The following is a 13,815-nucleotide window of genomic DNA, read 5'->3' as shown; positions in this document are numbered from 1 at the left end:
TCAATTGTAAATTGCAACAGTTTATAAAAACCGAATTTTCATTCAAGTACTGTTACTGCTTAAGTTTCATTTTCCTGACAAATGTTTAAAAAAGCAAAAATCAAAACAATACACAACCTCATAATAACTGCTCTTTCCCATGGATATTCCCAAAGTTCAGTTGAAAACTCCCGGAAGAGGGAGTAGTTTAGATTTTAAGGCCTGGGTTTTATCTGTCATCATCCCTATCTTCAATAAAAGATTCTTAAGTACTAGAATTATCAACTAAGGTACATCCTTTATATTTATATGACATTTATATGACGGTTCCAACTTAGAATGTACTCACAACTTTAAAAAGCAACCATGTTGAAGAGCCTGGAAGGAAGGTCTGACACCTCTCCCCCCTCCCCCAAAAGAGGGTCCACAGTCCAAGCGCAGGCGAAGGCTAACCTGGCCTGGAATTAAAACCCTTGTCTAAAGCATCCCGGCGTGAATCCACGAAGGAAATCCAGAGCCTCAATCTCAAATGTGGAACTCGCCAAATAAGCATTCTCACACTGACAAGCAAAAATCTTTAAAGCTTACTTTTGAAAAATGTTTTAAAATGTAACTTCAAAAATGCAAAATACTCAAAATGTCTAATTACCAGAAACTACACCTAACGGAACTAAGTACAGTACCGTGATTAAAATAATCACTCAAGTAAAATTCACAGTTTTATCTAAACTGAAAAAGAATTTTCCAGCCAAAGGAAAATGTAACCCCTAATCCCAAACAGAAGTCCTGATGAATTTGTTTTGGACAGTGACAGGCCACAAAGGGGGGAAGCCCCCCTGGCCAAATTTCAGAACGAAATAACCCGGCACGAAAACAAAAGTGATGCTTCAGAAACCAGCTTTTCCTTGAGGCCAATGGAGTTGACAGTGAGGCCAACAATGACGGGAAGCAGCTGATCCACCCGAGAAACAGCCCCTTTCCTGCGTTTGTGCTGATAAACCCGCTTCCCACTCGGCCTCAGAGGCCCGGCTCCACGGGGAAGCGCCTTTCTGCCGGCGCTGATGGTTAACCACGTCCACACCAAACAAACAAACACGCTCCCTAGGACCTATCGCCCTCCACTACCTGCCCGGCATTTAACACTCCAACAGGCACTATGTCCAGCCACAGCGAAATGAACAAACATTTGTTTGAGGCAATGACAGAACTAGAATTTTAGACTTAGGAGGTTAAAATTATCTAGTCCAAGGTTAGCAACTTCCTAACAGAGAACAAACCCCAATTATCGGAAGTTTTAGACCAACACAGGAACATGGAAGCATTTTAGAACTAATCAGAGGCTCTCGTTCTTTACTTTTTAACATAATGCGCATAAGTGCTTTAAAAATAATCTCATGCCATTTGACTGAATTCAAGATCTTAACTCAGGGAGAGCAACGTCACAGGATTGAACCCTCAACATCGCCCGGCCTGTGTTCACGTTCCCGTCCGTACAGGCTGCCCGCTCCCAGGAAGGAACCGCCGCCACGGAACCGGCCCCGCTGCTCCCGCGGCCCCGCACCCGCGGCGGGAGGAGGGTAGCTGTGCCTGAGTGTGAGTGTGAGCGTGAGTGTGAGCCGAGTGTGAGTGTGATCGGAGTCTGCGGGCGCGGGTGTAACGCGGGCGGCCTGCCAGCGGAGTCCCGTCCGCACGGACCGGGGGGGGGGAGTCCAGCCCTCGGCTCCGACCAGCCTCCCGCTGACCAGGACGACGGGCGCCCCCTCGCGCCCGCACGGGGAAGGCCGCGGCGGCGGCGGCCAGCTTTTTTTTTTTTTCTTTTTTTTTTTTGACATTCCAGAAAGTTTTCTGCCTCCACGATCCTTCAAGTGCCGCGAACAGCAGCCCCTTAAAGGGACAGCGGGTCTCCGGCCGCGGGAGGGGCTCGCCGTGCCGACCGGGCGGCCGTCCAACAGGGTCGCGCTCGGGCCGCGGCGCCAGCGCGGCGAGGGCTCGGCGGGACCTGTTCGCACTTTCAGAGCTGTCGGCCCAGCTTCCCGGCCACGGGGCTCCGGTTCTGCGGGAACCATGTTCATCACGGGAACGGGTCAGGCCTTTTGTCTGCACTGACACCGGCTCTCGGCCTCGGCCCCTGGCCCGGCGCCGCGGGGAGAAGCCCCCGCCCGGGCCCGGGGGGACCCAGAGCCATTGTCCCCCACCCCGAGCAGCTCCCGGTTCCGCCGAGCGCCCGCTGCCCGCTGCCACCCCCGAGCCCGCAGAAGCGCGCGGCCCGGAGCCCAGCGGACCCTCGGGCGCGGCTGCGGGACTGGCGGCCGGACCGGAGCCCCTTCGCCCCTTCGCCCCGAGCCGCCGCCGCCCGCGGTGCCCCCCGCCCCCGGCTCCCTCGCCCCCTTCGCCGCCGGGTCCCGTCCCGCAGCCGCGGGCGCGTCCCGAGCGGCCCCGAGAAGTTGCCGGAACTCGGCCCGCGCGGCGCCCCGGCCGGGCCCCGGGAAGTTCGTCCCGCGGCGCCGCTTCCCCAAACAAAGGCCCCCGCGCCCGGCGGCCGCCCGCCCCGCCCCGCCCGCGGCTCCCTCCGGCGTCCGCGCGGCGCAAACTCCAACAAAGCGCCGCCGCCGGCCCCGCGCCGGAGCCCCGCGTCCCCGGGGAGCCCCCGGGAGCGGCCCGCGCCGTGTCCTTCAGGCGCCCGGGGGCGCGGGCCGGGCTCCTCCCCGGGCGGCCCGCCCAGCTCGCCAGCGCCCACCGGGGGGCGCGGGGTCCCGGCGCGGGGTCCGGGTGGCGTCCCGCCGCGAGTCCCGCCCGCCCGCCCGGCCCCGGCCCCGCGCCGCCTCCCGCCCGCCCGCCCGCCCGGCCCCGGCCCCGGCCCCCGCCGCTCACCCTCGTCCAGCAGCCGCTCGAGGTGGTTGAAGATGCCGCAGAAGTTGGGGAGGCTGCTCATGAGCTTCTTGTCGTTCATGAGCTGCATCAGGTAATCCGGCGTGGGCTTGGGCTTCTCCTTGGCTTCCATCTCCCCGACCATGTTCCAGGCTCCGCCGCGCACGCCGCCGCCACCCGCGAGGAGGGAGGGGCGGGGAGCCCCGGCCGCCGGCCGCTCGGGACTCGGCGTCCCGCTCCGCTGCTCCCGCGCCGGGCGGCCGGACCGCGCGCCCCCGCCCCGCAGGCACTTTCCGCCGCGGCTCCGGGCCGCCCGCCCGCCCGCCCGCTCGGCGCGGCTCCCTCTCGAGGCGGCGGGGAGGCGGGTCTCCGCGGGCCGCTCGGCGCCGGACGAGGAAGAGCCGGGCCGCCGCCGCCGCCGCCGCTCGCTGGCCGGTCGCGCCCGCTCGGCCGCCGCCTGCGCCGCGGGTCGGGGTCTCGCCGGGCGCCGCTGTGCCGCTGCCGCCGCGCTCCGACCGCGCTCCTCCTCTTCCTCCTCCTCCCGCCGCCGCCTCCTCACTCACTTGGCGGCGGAGTTCGCCTCAGTTCAGGCGGCGCTGCCCGCGGCGGCGGGGGGAGGGGCGGCCGGGGGCGGGCGGCGGGCGGGGCCGCGCAGGGCGGCCGTTAGCGGGGCCGGCGGCTCGCTCCTCCCCCGCCCCGCCCGCCCGGGCCGCCGGCCGGCTCCTCCCGCGGGTGGGCGCTGGGCCGCGCCGGGGTCGCCGCCGCGGGCGGGCGCGGAGGGCGGGGGGGGCTGCCGCGGGCGGGCGGGCGCTAGGGGACGGGGACTCCCCGCAGGACGCGCCCCCGGACGCCGCCGCCCGGCCGCATGCCCCTCCCGCGCGACCGTGTGGAAGAGCCTCTCCCGCCCTCCCCGCCGCCCCACAAAAAAACCCTCTTTTGATTTTTTTTAACGTCCTGTTGCTTCACGGGGGACTTGAGGGGTGGTCGTCACGTGGCCCGACACGTAGCCGTGAGGGGCGAGAGCGCGTGCGCGCGTCGGGGCCGGAGGCCACGCCCCTTCCGAGGGTCGCCCCGCCCCCGCCCGGGCCCCGCGCGGTGGGGGATGGGAGGGGCCTGGCGCGCCTGCGTGGGGCCGGGAGGGGCCGGGCCGTGGCCGGAGGGGGCGCCCCGAGCGGGGCGCGGGGTGCGGAGCCCAAGGGACCCCCCGAGGGGCGGGGCCGGGAGGCGGGGGGGTCCTAGGTCCCAGGCCGCGGCTGGGACGTGTCTGCGGGCCTGGTCGCCTCCGACTGGATCGCGGGGGGCGCCGGCTGCCGCGGGTCGTGGGTGGGAGCGCGCGACGACCCCCTCCCCCAACCCCGTCCTCCGGCTCTCGGAGCAGCGGCGGGTCCCGCGTGGGCGCGCCTGGTCGCCCCGACGGCGTCGCCGCCGCGCGTGCCGCGACCTGGCCGGGCACGGGGCGTGCTGGGCGGCCGCCGCCCGGTATCCCGAAAGCCACAGCCCGGGCCCGGAGTGCGCACGAAACCCGGAGGGTCCCGAGTGGCGCTTGCAGGGTTCTGCTCCGTGGCGGCTCGGTGTCCAGCCACAAAATGCAGCCGCCGCGGAGAAAAGAAAGAAGGAAAGCGCCCGTGCCCGGTTTCCGGCCCCGCGAAAGCCACCATTTGCATGTGCGAACTTGCGGGGATATATACGCGCGTGGCGGGCAGGCGGGTTCCCCGCAGCCAGGTGGGTTCCGGCAGCCCTGTTGGTGGGGGAGCCTTCCCAGCTGCCGCGAACAGGTCTCCCCGGATGCCATCAGCTGCTGGGTGTGCGTGTCCTGCCAGCCCCTTAGGACGCGTGCCGTTGACCGCGTAGACCGAGCTGCTTACCACCCCCAGGGACCCTGTGAGGGTCACGCCCCCCGGAGATGGCTGGTAATCGTCTCTGCCGTGTTTAACTGCGAACTTGCTTCCCGCACGTTCCTAGGAACGCTGTTGAGATTGAGTTGCATTAAGCTCCTAAGCGAATCTCAGACATGCTCTGAGTGGCGAGTAACTTCTGGCCTGCTCGTCTGGAAAACACTGAGCTCGCTTTCTAAATTAAGCCAGGTTTGATGGAGGAAATGGAATTGCCTTGGCAGGCGGAGTTAAACCATTGCACTCAACTGTTTTAAGTTGTCCGACAGCCATCCGTCGCTAAGAGCCGTAGGATATTCGGGTGCTAATTGCCTGCTTAAAGGACCGATTGGGTGGATATAAGAAATAATAATTAGATCTGAAAGCGGTTGTCTCTAAAGTGGGTATGCTTCTTCAGTACCTGGCAACATGGTGGGTCGTTTGAAGGGTTCAGGTGGTAAGGTATTCATTTGAGCTGTGAGTGTCAAAGATTCCACCGGCCTTCTTACTGGGTTCACTTCTTACACTAACCTCCTAGGCCCTGTGCTAAATCAATGCTGTACATGTTTAACTATTAACCTTCAGTTCAGCCTGTGGCTTGGGGCACGCTGTATCCCCCTTTCACACAACAGGAAACCCAAGCAGAAGGGGATTAAATCACCGGCCCAAGACTACACAGCTCATGAGTCCTGGATCTGGGATTCAGATCCACTCATATTTTATTCAGAGCCCTCATTCTTTGCCCTTCTACTCGCCCTGTCCAGTAAGTCGCACTGAACTGTGGACAGTGTTTGACCGTGTCTGACCCATGGAAACTGGGATGTCACATAGCTCACCCGCTCTATGTTAAGAACATGTTAGGCAGGCCCTAACCGGTTTGGCTCAGTGGATAGAGCGTCGGCCTGCAGACTGAAGGGTTCAATTCCGGTCAAGGGCATGCACCTTGGTTGCGGGCACATCCCCATTGGGGAGTGTGCAGGAGGCAGCTGATCGATGTTTCTCTCTCATTGATGTTTCTCTCTATCCCTCTCCCTTCCTCTCTGTAAAAAATCAATAAAATATATATTTTTAAAAAAAAAAAGAACATGTTAGGCAGTATTCACTTCCCGTGTATTAAAACTCTGAGGGGAACTGCATTTGACGGGTTACTGTGTATTTCCTTTTCAGATTCAGATGGATCGCCTCACCGCTCTGCTCACCGTTCTTTGGCTCCCCCTCCAATGAAAAACCCGGATCTCAGCAAGGCCTGGAGCCCCAGGGTGCTCCGACCCGCTGACCCCTTGCTGACCTGATGTCCACTGCCTCCCCTGTCAAGGTGGCTGGAGCCCCTCCCTCACCCCGAGACAGGCGAGCAGGGGGACCCGGGATTTCCAGGGCACGAGCTTATGCCAAGCTTCCCTTCCGCAGCAGCTCTTTCTGTCTGAATCTCAAGGAAAAGGGGAAGTAAGAACTCCTCCTGGCTTAGCTGGGCTCTGCACTTGGTGTTTCCTCTCCTTGCCCACAGGCCGGCAAGGCCGATCCAGGTGTTTTGCCCCCGCAGTGAGCCACGCCGGAGGGAACACACGGCCTCCTTATTGTCGCCTTACCCTCCTTCTAGTTGCTTTCATAACATTTATTTATTTCCTCCTGACGCATTCTGTCTACGGGTAAGTTTGTCACCACCCTCCCACCCCCATCCCCGCCCCCACTGTCAGCTCCCTGAGAGCCAGGACTTAATTCTGTTCTATGCGGAACTCCCAGCGCCTAGGCCGGCATGTGGTACGTGTAAGGACCATTAAAAATACGTTCCAAGATGGTGTCAGGTGCTGGTCGTGCACCAGGAGCCATGCAGAGTCCTTCCCCACGTCACTTCTTTATACAAACATCGTCTTATTACGATATTGACAAGTTACAGTGTACGCAGAACATGTCTATGGGTGAGCTTCCAGTTGAAAATCCGTATAACAACGTTTTTTGTGAAAAAGGACGTCCTCTAATATGTTGACCCTAAAAATGGTTCCATTCCTGACATCAGTAATTCACAGGTTCTCTTCCATTTGACTCTCTTTGCTTATTGCTATTCTTCACGTTTCAAACATAACATTACAGTCTTCCCAAACATTGTGTTTCCATCACCGTGAAGTTCTTACAGGAACTCACATGTTCCTTGGACTTAAGAATCAACGTTTGATGGCTTTTTGTCTCAAACGTTCTTTCAAAAAATCACAATCCTTAGCTTTTTCTAAAAGGGAATAGGGCATTCCCAGTCTCTGTAAAGTAAATCTTTGTTTATTGCCTTCATAGATTTCTGGAGGCTTCTTTTAAATTATGATAGGGCTCATAGGTCTATTTAAAAGGCTGAAATGGCACATTGTAAGTGTGAATATCTTCATCAGGAAATATTTAAGTAGCCGTCATTAACCCCACAGCTCGCTGGGGCTAAGCTGAGCATTAATGTCCTACACAGACGAAAAGTAGTTAACTGGTTAAGGGGTGGAGGGAGGGGAGGGGGGCAAGTGGGAGGTATCTGTAATACTGTCAATAATAAAAACATGTATTTTTAAAAAGTTAACTGGTAACAGTAAATGCTAAAGACAAAATGCTGTGGGAATGGAAATGAACACTGCATTCCAGGCGGGGAGCCGAGGCCGGACTGCTCAGGACACGTCCAACTCAGGCCCGAGCAACAGCCCAGGTTCCCAGGGAGGAAAGCGTAGGGCGGGTGGCGGAAATGCGGGAAGGGGGACGTGCGGGCTTCGGGCAGGAATCTCCTCTGAGAGTAGTAGATGCCAGGTTTTGTTCGGCCTCGAATGCCAAGCTAAAGTGTTCATGGAGAGAAGACGTAGGAATTTTTTTTATTGTTTTATTGTTTAAAGTATTACAAAGAGTATTACATATGTCTCCTTTTTTTCCCCACCGTTGACAATAGGAATTTTTTTGATACAAGGAAGTTAATCAATAAAACAGTCAGATGGGCTCTGTTGAGTGAGCACGCCGATACCTGATAGCGCAGGTACAAGCCTGGTCAAATGGGAGGCGCTCCCTCCGCCATCCTGATGCCGGCTGCGCTGCCTGTAAACCACTACATGGCTGCCGGTGTGATACTAACATGGAGCTTACACCACGGCACAGCGGTTAAACGTTAACTGACCGGGTCGGGTTCCACACATTTGACCCTAAATGAAACGTTAGAGGCAAAAAGCTTCTCGGCCGAGAGGCGGGCTCCTGTGCGTGTAATCCAACCTTCATCCCACATTTAAACAGAAACATTAGCTAGGAATAATGGTCTGTTATTATATGAATCAGAGAGCACTGAGAATGCATTTTGTTTTGATCGGCTGCCAGGCGATCCATAGTTTATGATTGCAGACCAGTGCCCAGCGTGTCCCTGGACGGGGCTGACCCGTTTATTTCCTTCGGGATCTGGTGCCTTCAGGGTGAACCTGTGCCTGGATTTTTTTTCACACGTTAAAGAGAAACTGTTTGGTTCATAATCTCTGTGTTCATTTTAAATAAGTAAGGCAAGGAAACATTTCAGGAGCAAAGGAATTGTCTACTCATGTCCGAGGCATTTAATCAAGTGCCTTTATCCTTTACTAAAATTTAACTTATACCTGAACGTGCATTTTTCCAGTAGTTTCTCTGTATTCTTGCTTTCTAAACAGACTTCCGCGTGGGGCAGGAGAGACAAAAGAGGGCTGCCATTTGGGAGTCCCTACAAACTGCCGGGCACTTCAGTTATTAATTACCCCACTGCATGCACAGCAGCCCCGAGTTAATGATTACCCCCATTTACAGTGAAGTCGAGGCTCAGAGTTAGCGAAGTGACGTGACTCTCGTGACACAGCTAGTAAACTCTGGGGACAAGATGGACACCAGACCCTCCGAGCCCTGAGTGGTGGCTGGCACGATGCTGGCCTTCCTGTAAGTGACCTCTGTGCACCCCAAGAGCTGTTACCTTTGAGTCTTTTCTTTTTTCAGGACTCTAACCCGTGGTGATGTTGAATCTTTTCCAACATGAAGCTCTGTGCGCTAATTGGAATACTGCTGGTGTCAGATCGGGAAAAGATGCTGGGCTGGGTATAAAAAGGCCTTATTAGTCCCCTAGGTCACAGTGGTCGGCAAACGCATGAGTCCACAGAGCCAAATATCAACAGTACAACGATTGAAATTTCTTTTGAGAGCCAAATTTTTTAAACTGAAACTATATAGGTAGGTACATTGTTATTAACTTAATTCAGGTACTCCTAAGGCTTAGGAAGAGCCACACTCAAGGGGCCAAAGAGCCACATGTGGCTCGCGAGCTGCAGTTTGCCGACCACGGCACTAGGAGAGTCCCATCCCAGTGAGCCGTGCAACACTGAATAAATCCCTCGGTCTCTCTGAGGTTCAAACACAGCGATCGTGGAAATCTTTCTAAGTTCTGTGATTCTGAATAAGATGTTCTCATCCTATCAGCAAGTAGACTAGGCTGTAATTTAATTCCTGTGTCTGGGATAACCCTTTGTACACACGGTGATGTCATGGCAATAAGAAATGTATTAAAAAAATGGTCGGTGTTCAACTTTGTACTCCTTATTAAAATAAAACATTTATTAATGCATTTTTGTTTCCCTTGAACAATAAATTTGACTGAAAGATGTTACATTTTTATAATTTCGAAAGGATTAAATCAAATCCTTAAGAACACACACCATATTACAACTTAATAAAAAGCAGGGCGCTAAAACCCTGCAGCTAGCGCGCCTGGGGGGAAACTCGCCACCGGGAGAGCAGACATTCCTGGGGGGCAGCGTCCAGGCTCCTCCCTTCTGCCCTCGCTTTAAAAACGCTTTACAAGTGGCCTTATAAATAATTACTTTCAATAACCCCGTGTTTGAACGAGTGACAAAAACAAAGAAAGCAGCACACAGACATACTCGGGCTGGAGGACGGGCAAGCAGCTGTGCAAGCGGCTCACAGCCCAGGACACGGAGCTGAGTAAACAGGGGCCTCTGGGACCCCGGCCTCCGGACAGGGGCAGAGCAGGAGGAGGGCCGGGCCGGCCCCCGGGACCCTGGGAACCGGCTTGCCGTGTGACTCGGTGGTTCCTGAGAAGTGCTTGCAATGCCAGGCCTGTCTCCCTCCACAGGAAGCTCGCCGTTTGGGGCAACAGGCCCGGAGCACCCATCGTCCCGAGCCTGTAACGGTCTGAAAGCCAGCGCTCTCGCGGGCACAGTGAGGGTCTCCCAGCGGTGGGGCTTGTCCCCATCACTGTGACCGCGTCACCTGCGTGGGCTGAAGAGTGAAAGAGCCTCCTCACCGCCCTGGTGGTCAGCCACACACAACGCACAGCTTCATCAGCTTTTAGATTTGGCAGCATTTCCACCCCTCCCCCCCCCCGCCCCCCCACCCCCGGCGCAGTGACTACTTAGCCACAGGCCCAGCCCTCCCCTCGAGCTTCCAGAATCGCCTGACCCAGCGACAGCCAGCCTGCTCCCCCCCCCCACCCTCACCCCCCCACCCCCCGGCTGCAGCCCCAGTCGGCCGCGTGTCCCTGCCACGCCAGCTGAAAGCCACCCTGACCGTGACCTCTGGCTGCAGCTCACACACACGTTCAGGAAGCTGTTTATTTCTTGTCTATTAAACCTGAACTGACTAGTTTTTTCTAATTGCAACTAACATGGTTATTATTATTATTTTTGTCTAAAATAGGCACAGGTTCTTTGGGCATGTAACCAAATTCAGAAAGATTTCTGCAAATCATGCCTACCCAGTTACATCAAAATACCAACTCTCCAGCTTCACTATTTTGTATTTTAATAAAGTTTTCATAGACAGGTTGCTGCCAGAGCTGCAACACGGTTACTCCTCCTCCTTAAGTAAACGCTTTATATCTCACACCAAACAAGTCCCCCGCCGCTCCCTCCCCCGCTCCACACCATTCACGCTCCTCTGCGGAACCCCACAAGCCACACTGCTGACGCCAGCACCTCCTGTTCCCCAATCCTCCATCCCAGCCCATCTGCGAGGATGTTACGGTCACATTTCACAGATCTCCAAAGGGCCACCAGCGTGACACAGCGGCCTTAATTACACTGTTTTCCTCAATAGTCACTGGTGGTTAAGCATCGCTTCTTTAGATGGAAATAAAATGTACAGTGAAATGAGTAACACTTCTGTTAACACGTCTGGGCTGGGTGGGAGTAACGCTGTTTGTTTAGCAGTGCTATTGATAGTGCGAGCCTGGAGTTGGGGTGGGGGGGGACCACACCCCGAGCTGTGACAGATGGTGGGATGGCCCCACTGGTGCCGGGACCCTGTCTCTGTCCAGGTGAGTTCACAGGAGCAGCAAGACAGAGAGGCGAGAAGCAGACACACTCAGTGTTAAATTGTGAAATGAAGGAAAACAGATTTGGGGTCACTGAGCTCAAAGACAGGCCTCTGAGCCAGCCATACCCCGCACCTCCGGTACCCACGCCACCGCCGCCGGCGCCAGTGAGCAGCGGCGCAGCCCTTCTCTGCGCCAGGCCCGTGGCCTCCAGGGCCCCACAACCAGACCTGACTGTCCCCTCTCTCTCCGCCACCAGGTTTCCACATCCCGCTGGGTCGGCGCCTGATCGCAGGGCGGCACCCGTTCACTTAATGGAACAGCTCCACCAGGCCCTGTCCTGCGCGGGCAGCAGCGGCCCCCTGTCTGGGGTCAGGGCGCTGAGCCCGAGTGCTTCCCTCTGCCCCGGGAGAAGACGGAGTGACACCTCAGGCCTAGAAATGCTATTCTTACCGATGACGTGGACGGATTATCTTTAAACCCCAAGGGGTGAAACCAAGTCCTAAACATTGACCCTGGAGAGTTTGCTGGTCCTGGGGGAGGCAGCTGAGCGCAGGGTTCCGGGGTAGCGGCTCAGAAGTCCTGGGTTTGATCTCGGTCCTGCCACGCAACCTCCTGTGCCTCTCTCTCCTCCCCTGTGAAGGCGATCACGCAGCCTCAGGCTGCGGTCAGGACGCGGGAGTGAGTGGGCGTGAGGTGCCCAGCGACCCCCTGGCACACAGCCCAGCTTCAGTGCACGGTACTGTTTGAAAAACTCAAGGGAGTGAGGCCTGGGACTAGCTCACGCATACCAGTGCCCATGTGTTTGGGGATGTGTGCGTATCTCTGCTGGAGCTGAAAATGTATCCACAGGCTCAAAAGCAGTCAGTCATCAGTTCCCCCGCTTCCTGTTGCACAAGCCGTTTCCTGTTCCCAGGACTGCTGACACTGGGAAGTGAAGGACAGGCAGCCTGGTGGTGAGGAGCTGGCCAGGCTGGCCGCGCTGTGGGCAGGGCCCCGGTTTACCTGCAGCTGGCCCGGCCCCCACAGCTCCCCCCTAGAGCCTGCACTCAGCTGCGCACAGTAGGACAGCTCTGAGCTGTGAGCAGGTGTGAGAAGGAGAGCCTGCCCTCCTCATCCCTGCCCCGTAAACCCCCGAGCTGGCAGTTACTGAGGGGTCCTGGGAAGAGCGCATCTTCCGGGAGGACCAGGGCCGGGGGGCCAGGCACCCGCCTGCAGGCCTCGCAGGCGCGCCAGGACCCCTGCATGGCGCCCACTCTGTGTTCCGGCTCTGACAGTCGGGGGCTGTCCGTGTGATGTCATGTGTTGAACCCAGCATCACGCCAGGGCCTGGGCTCCCCGCGGCGCCTGGCACGGCACCTACAGCCAGCGGCACAGGTGAGGGACCTGCCCTCCCTAAAGCCATGCTGTCTTCCAAGGGCAGCGGGCCTATGGTGAGCAAAGCAGGGAGCCCCCCCCTTTCAAATCAGCTACTTGGGGGGAACCAGGCCGTGCTGTGAGGAGTGTAAGTCGGAAAGCGGCCGGGAGGGGACCCAGGCGCACACCCTCAGCGTGGCTCTGCGCTCGGTTGCTGGGTCACACACGAAGCAAAGACAGCTCCAGGTTCCCCGCCCCAGGCTGAGCCCCCAGAAGCCTCCACCTCCAGCGAGGCGAGCCCTCTGCGTCCCCAACATCCACCACCGCCCCGTCGCCACCACCCTGCCGCCAGGCCACACTCACCCGGGCGCCCACACCGGCTCCCAGTGGCTCTCGGGGCTCCCGGTGGTTTCCCAGCCCCATTTCAAAGCGAGTCTGGAACACACAGCGAAACTGAAGCAGCGAAAGAGGATCTTGTCATAAACAGTTTGTCATTGTGAGTGGCTCCACGGTGAACCACATACCCCGTTACAATACGCATGTTGAGCGCGATTTCTATTAGCGTCATGCTTTCTCGTACAAACATGGCCTTGCATTACCACTGGACACCTGGGGTGGTTCGGTCCGAGTCCCTGACACGGTCAGGGCTTGGGCAGAATCTTCTCGATATCTATTTTTACTGAAGTGGCTGATCATAACACACACAACAACGCCGCATGATGATGGTCACGTCAGAGGTCACAGCAAAGCACGCCGCCTATTTTTATGCCAGGTTCCCCCAAGGCAACGCCTTGGTCATGTCGCCGAGCGGTCGCGTGAGTGACCGACCACCTGTGAGCTCAGGGCTCGGCCCTCCCCCAGCCGGTCTCAAGTTCAATAGCTCTCCTCTGCCTCTGCCTTTTCCCCTCTCCTCGGTCATCTTGGACCAGGGTCACGGTCCAGCAGCCCAGCAGCCTCTGTGCTCAGGCCCAGAGGCGCCCGGAGCCACTGCGGTCTGGACAGTGGCTGGTGTGAGGTGACAGCATTTTTGCTTCATAATGTGATGCATGCCTGCCAGCACCATGACAGGCGCATCCCTGACCTCCGTCCTGACGTCCATCGTCGCGCGCCCCCCGAGGCGAACCTTGCTGGCATTTTAGTAAAGTTTTATAGAAGCGACTCGTCACAAGGTTTACCAGGACTGATCCCTCCTGGACACTCTATCCAGCTGACTCAACGTTGTGCAGCATCCCTCAACCCGTCCCTCCGCACAGGAAGGCTGGGGGGCGCACGGGGAAGGGAAGGCCAGCAGGAAGACATCCCAGGGGCCACACTTCCCAGGAAGGGGCTTAAGAGCACTTTCATTTTTCAGGTCCCCAAACACAAACTCTCACTCCTCGCCACTAGCTCAGTGTTTCGCGCCCCTGCTTCCCAACCCCACCCTGTGCGCGCGGCTCCGTCCTCTGCGTCCTG

At 57.6% G+C, this 13,815-nt stretch overlaps 1 protein-coding gene across 8 annotated transcripts in view; it reads right to left on the bottom strand.

Annotated features, from left to right (window-relative positions):
* QKI (QKI, KH domain containing RNA binding) overlaps positions 1-3,125 on the bottom strand; it is a gene marked incomplete at its 3' end in the record, with an annotated part of 132,868 nt that extends 129,743 nt beyond the window's left edge. For 7 of the 8 annotated variants that reach the window (XM_081094349.1, XM_081094350.1, XM_081094355.1 and 4 more), the window contains exon 1: positions 2,851-3,125. In XM_081094349.1, the coding sequence (XP_080950475.1) occupies positions 2,851-2,992 (142 nt within the window). In that variant the 5' untranslated portion in view covers positions 2,993-3,125. Of the gene's footprint in view, positions 1-1,403; positions 1,529-2,850 lie in introns of those variants that run through there. The other variant, XM_081094357.1, reaches the window with a different exon arrangement.
* Between the last annotated feature and the right edge of the window lie 10,690 nt (positions 3,126-13,815).

This window comes from Myotis nattereri (assembly GCF_964212035.1).
Source record: "Myotis nattereri genome assembly, chromosome: 6".
Lineage (NCBI taxonomy): Eukaryota > Metazoa > Chordata > Mammalia > Chiroptera > Vespertilionidae > Myotis > Myotis nattereri.
Note: the sequence above shows the minus strand (reverse complement) of the source record. Positions and strands in the feature narration are given on the sequence as shown.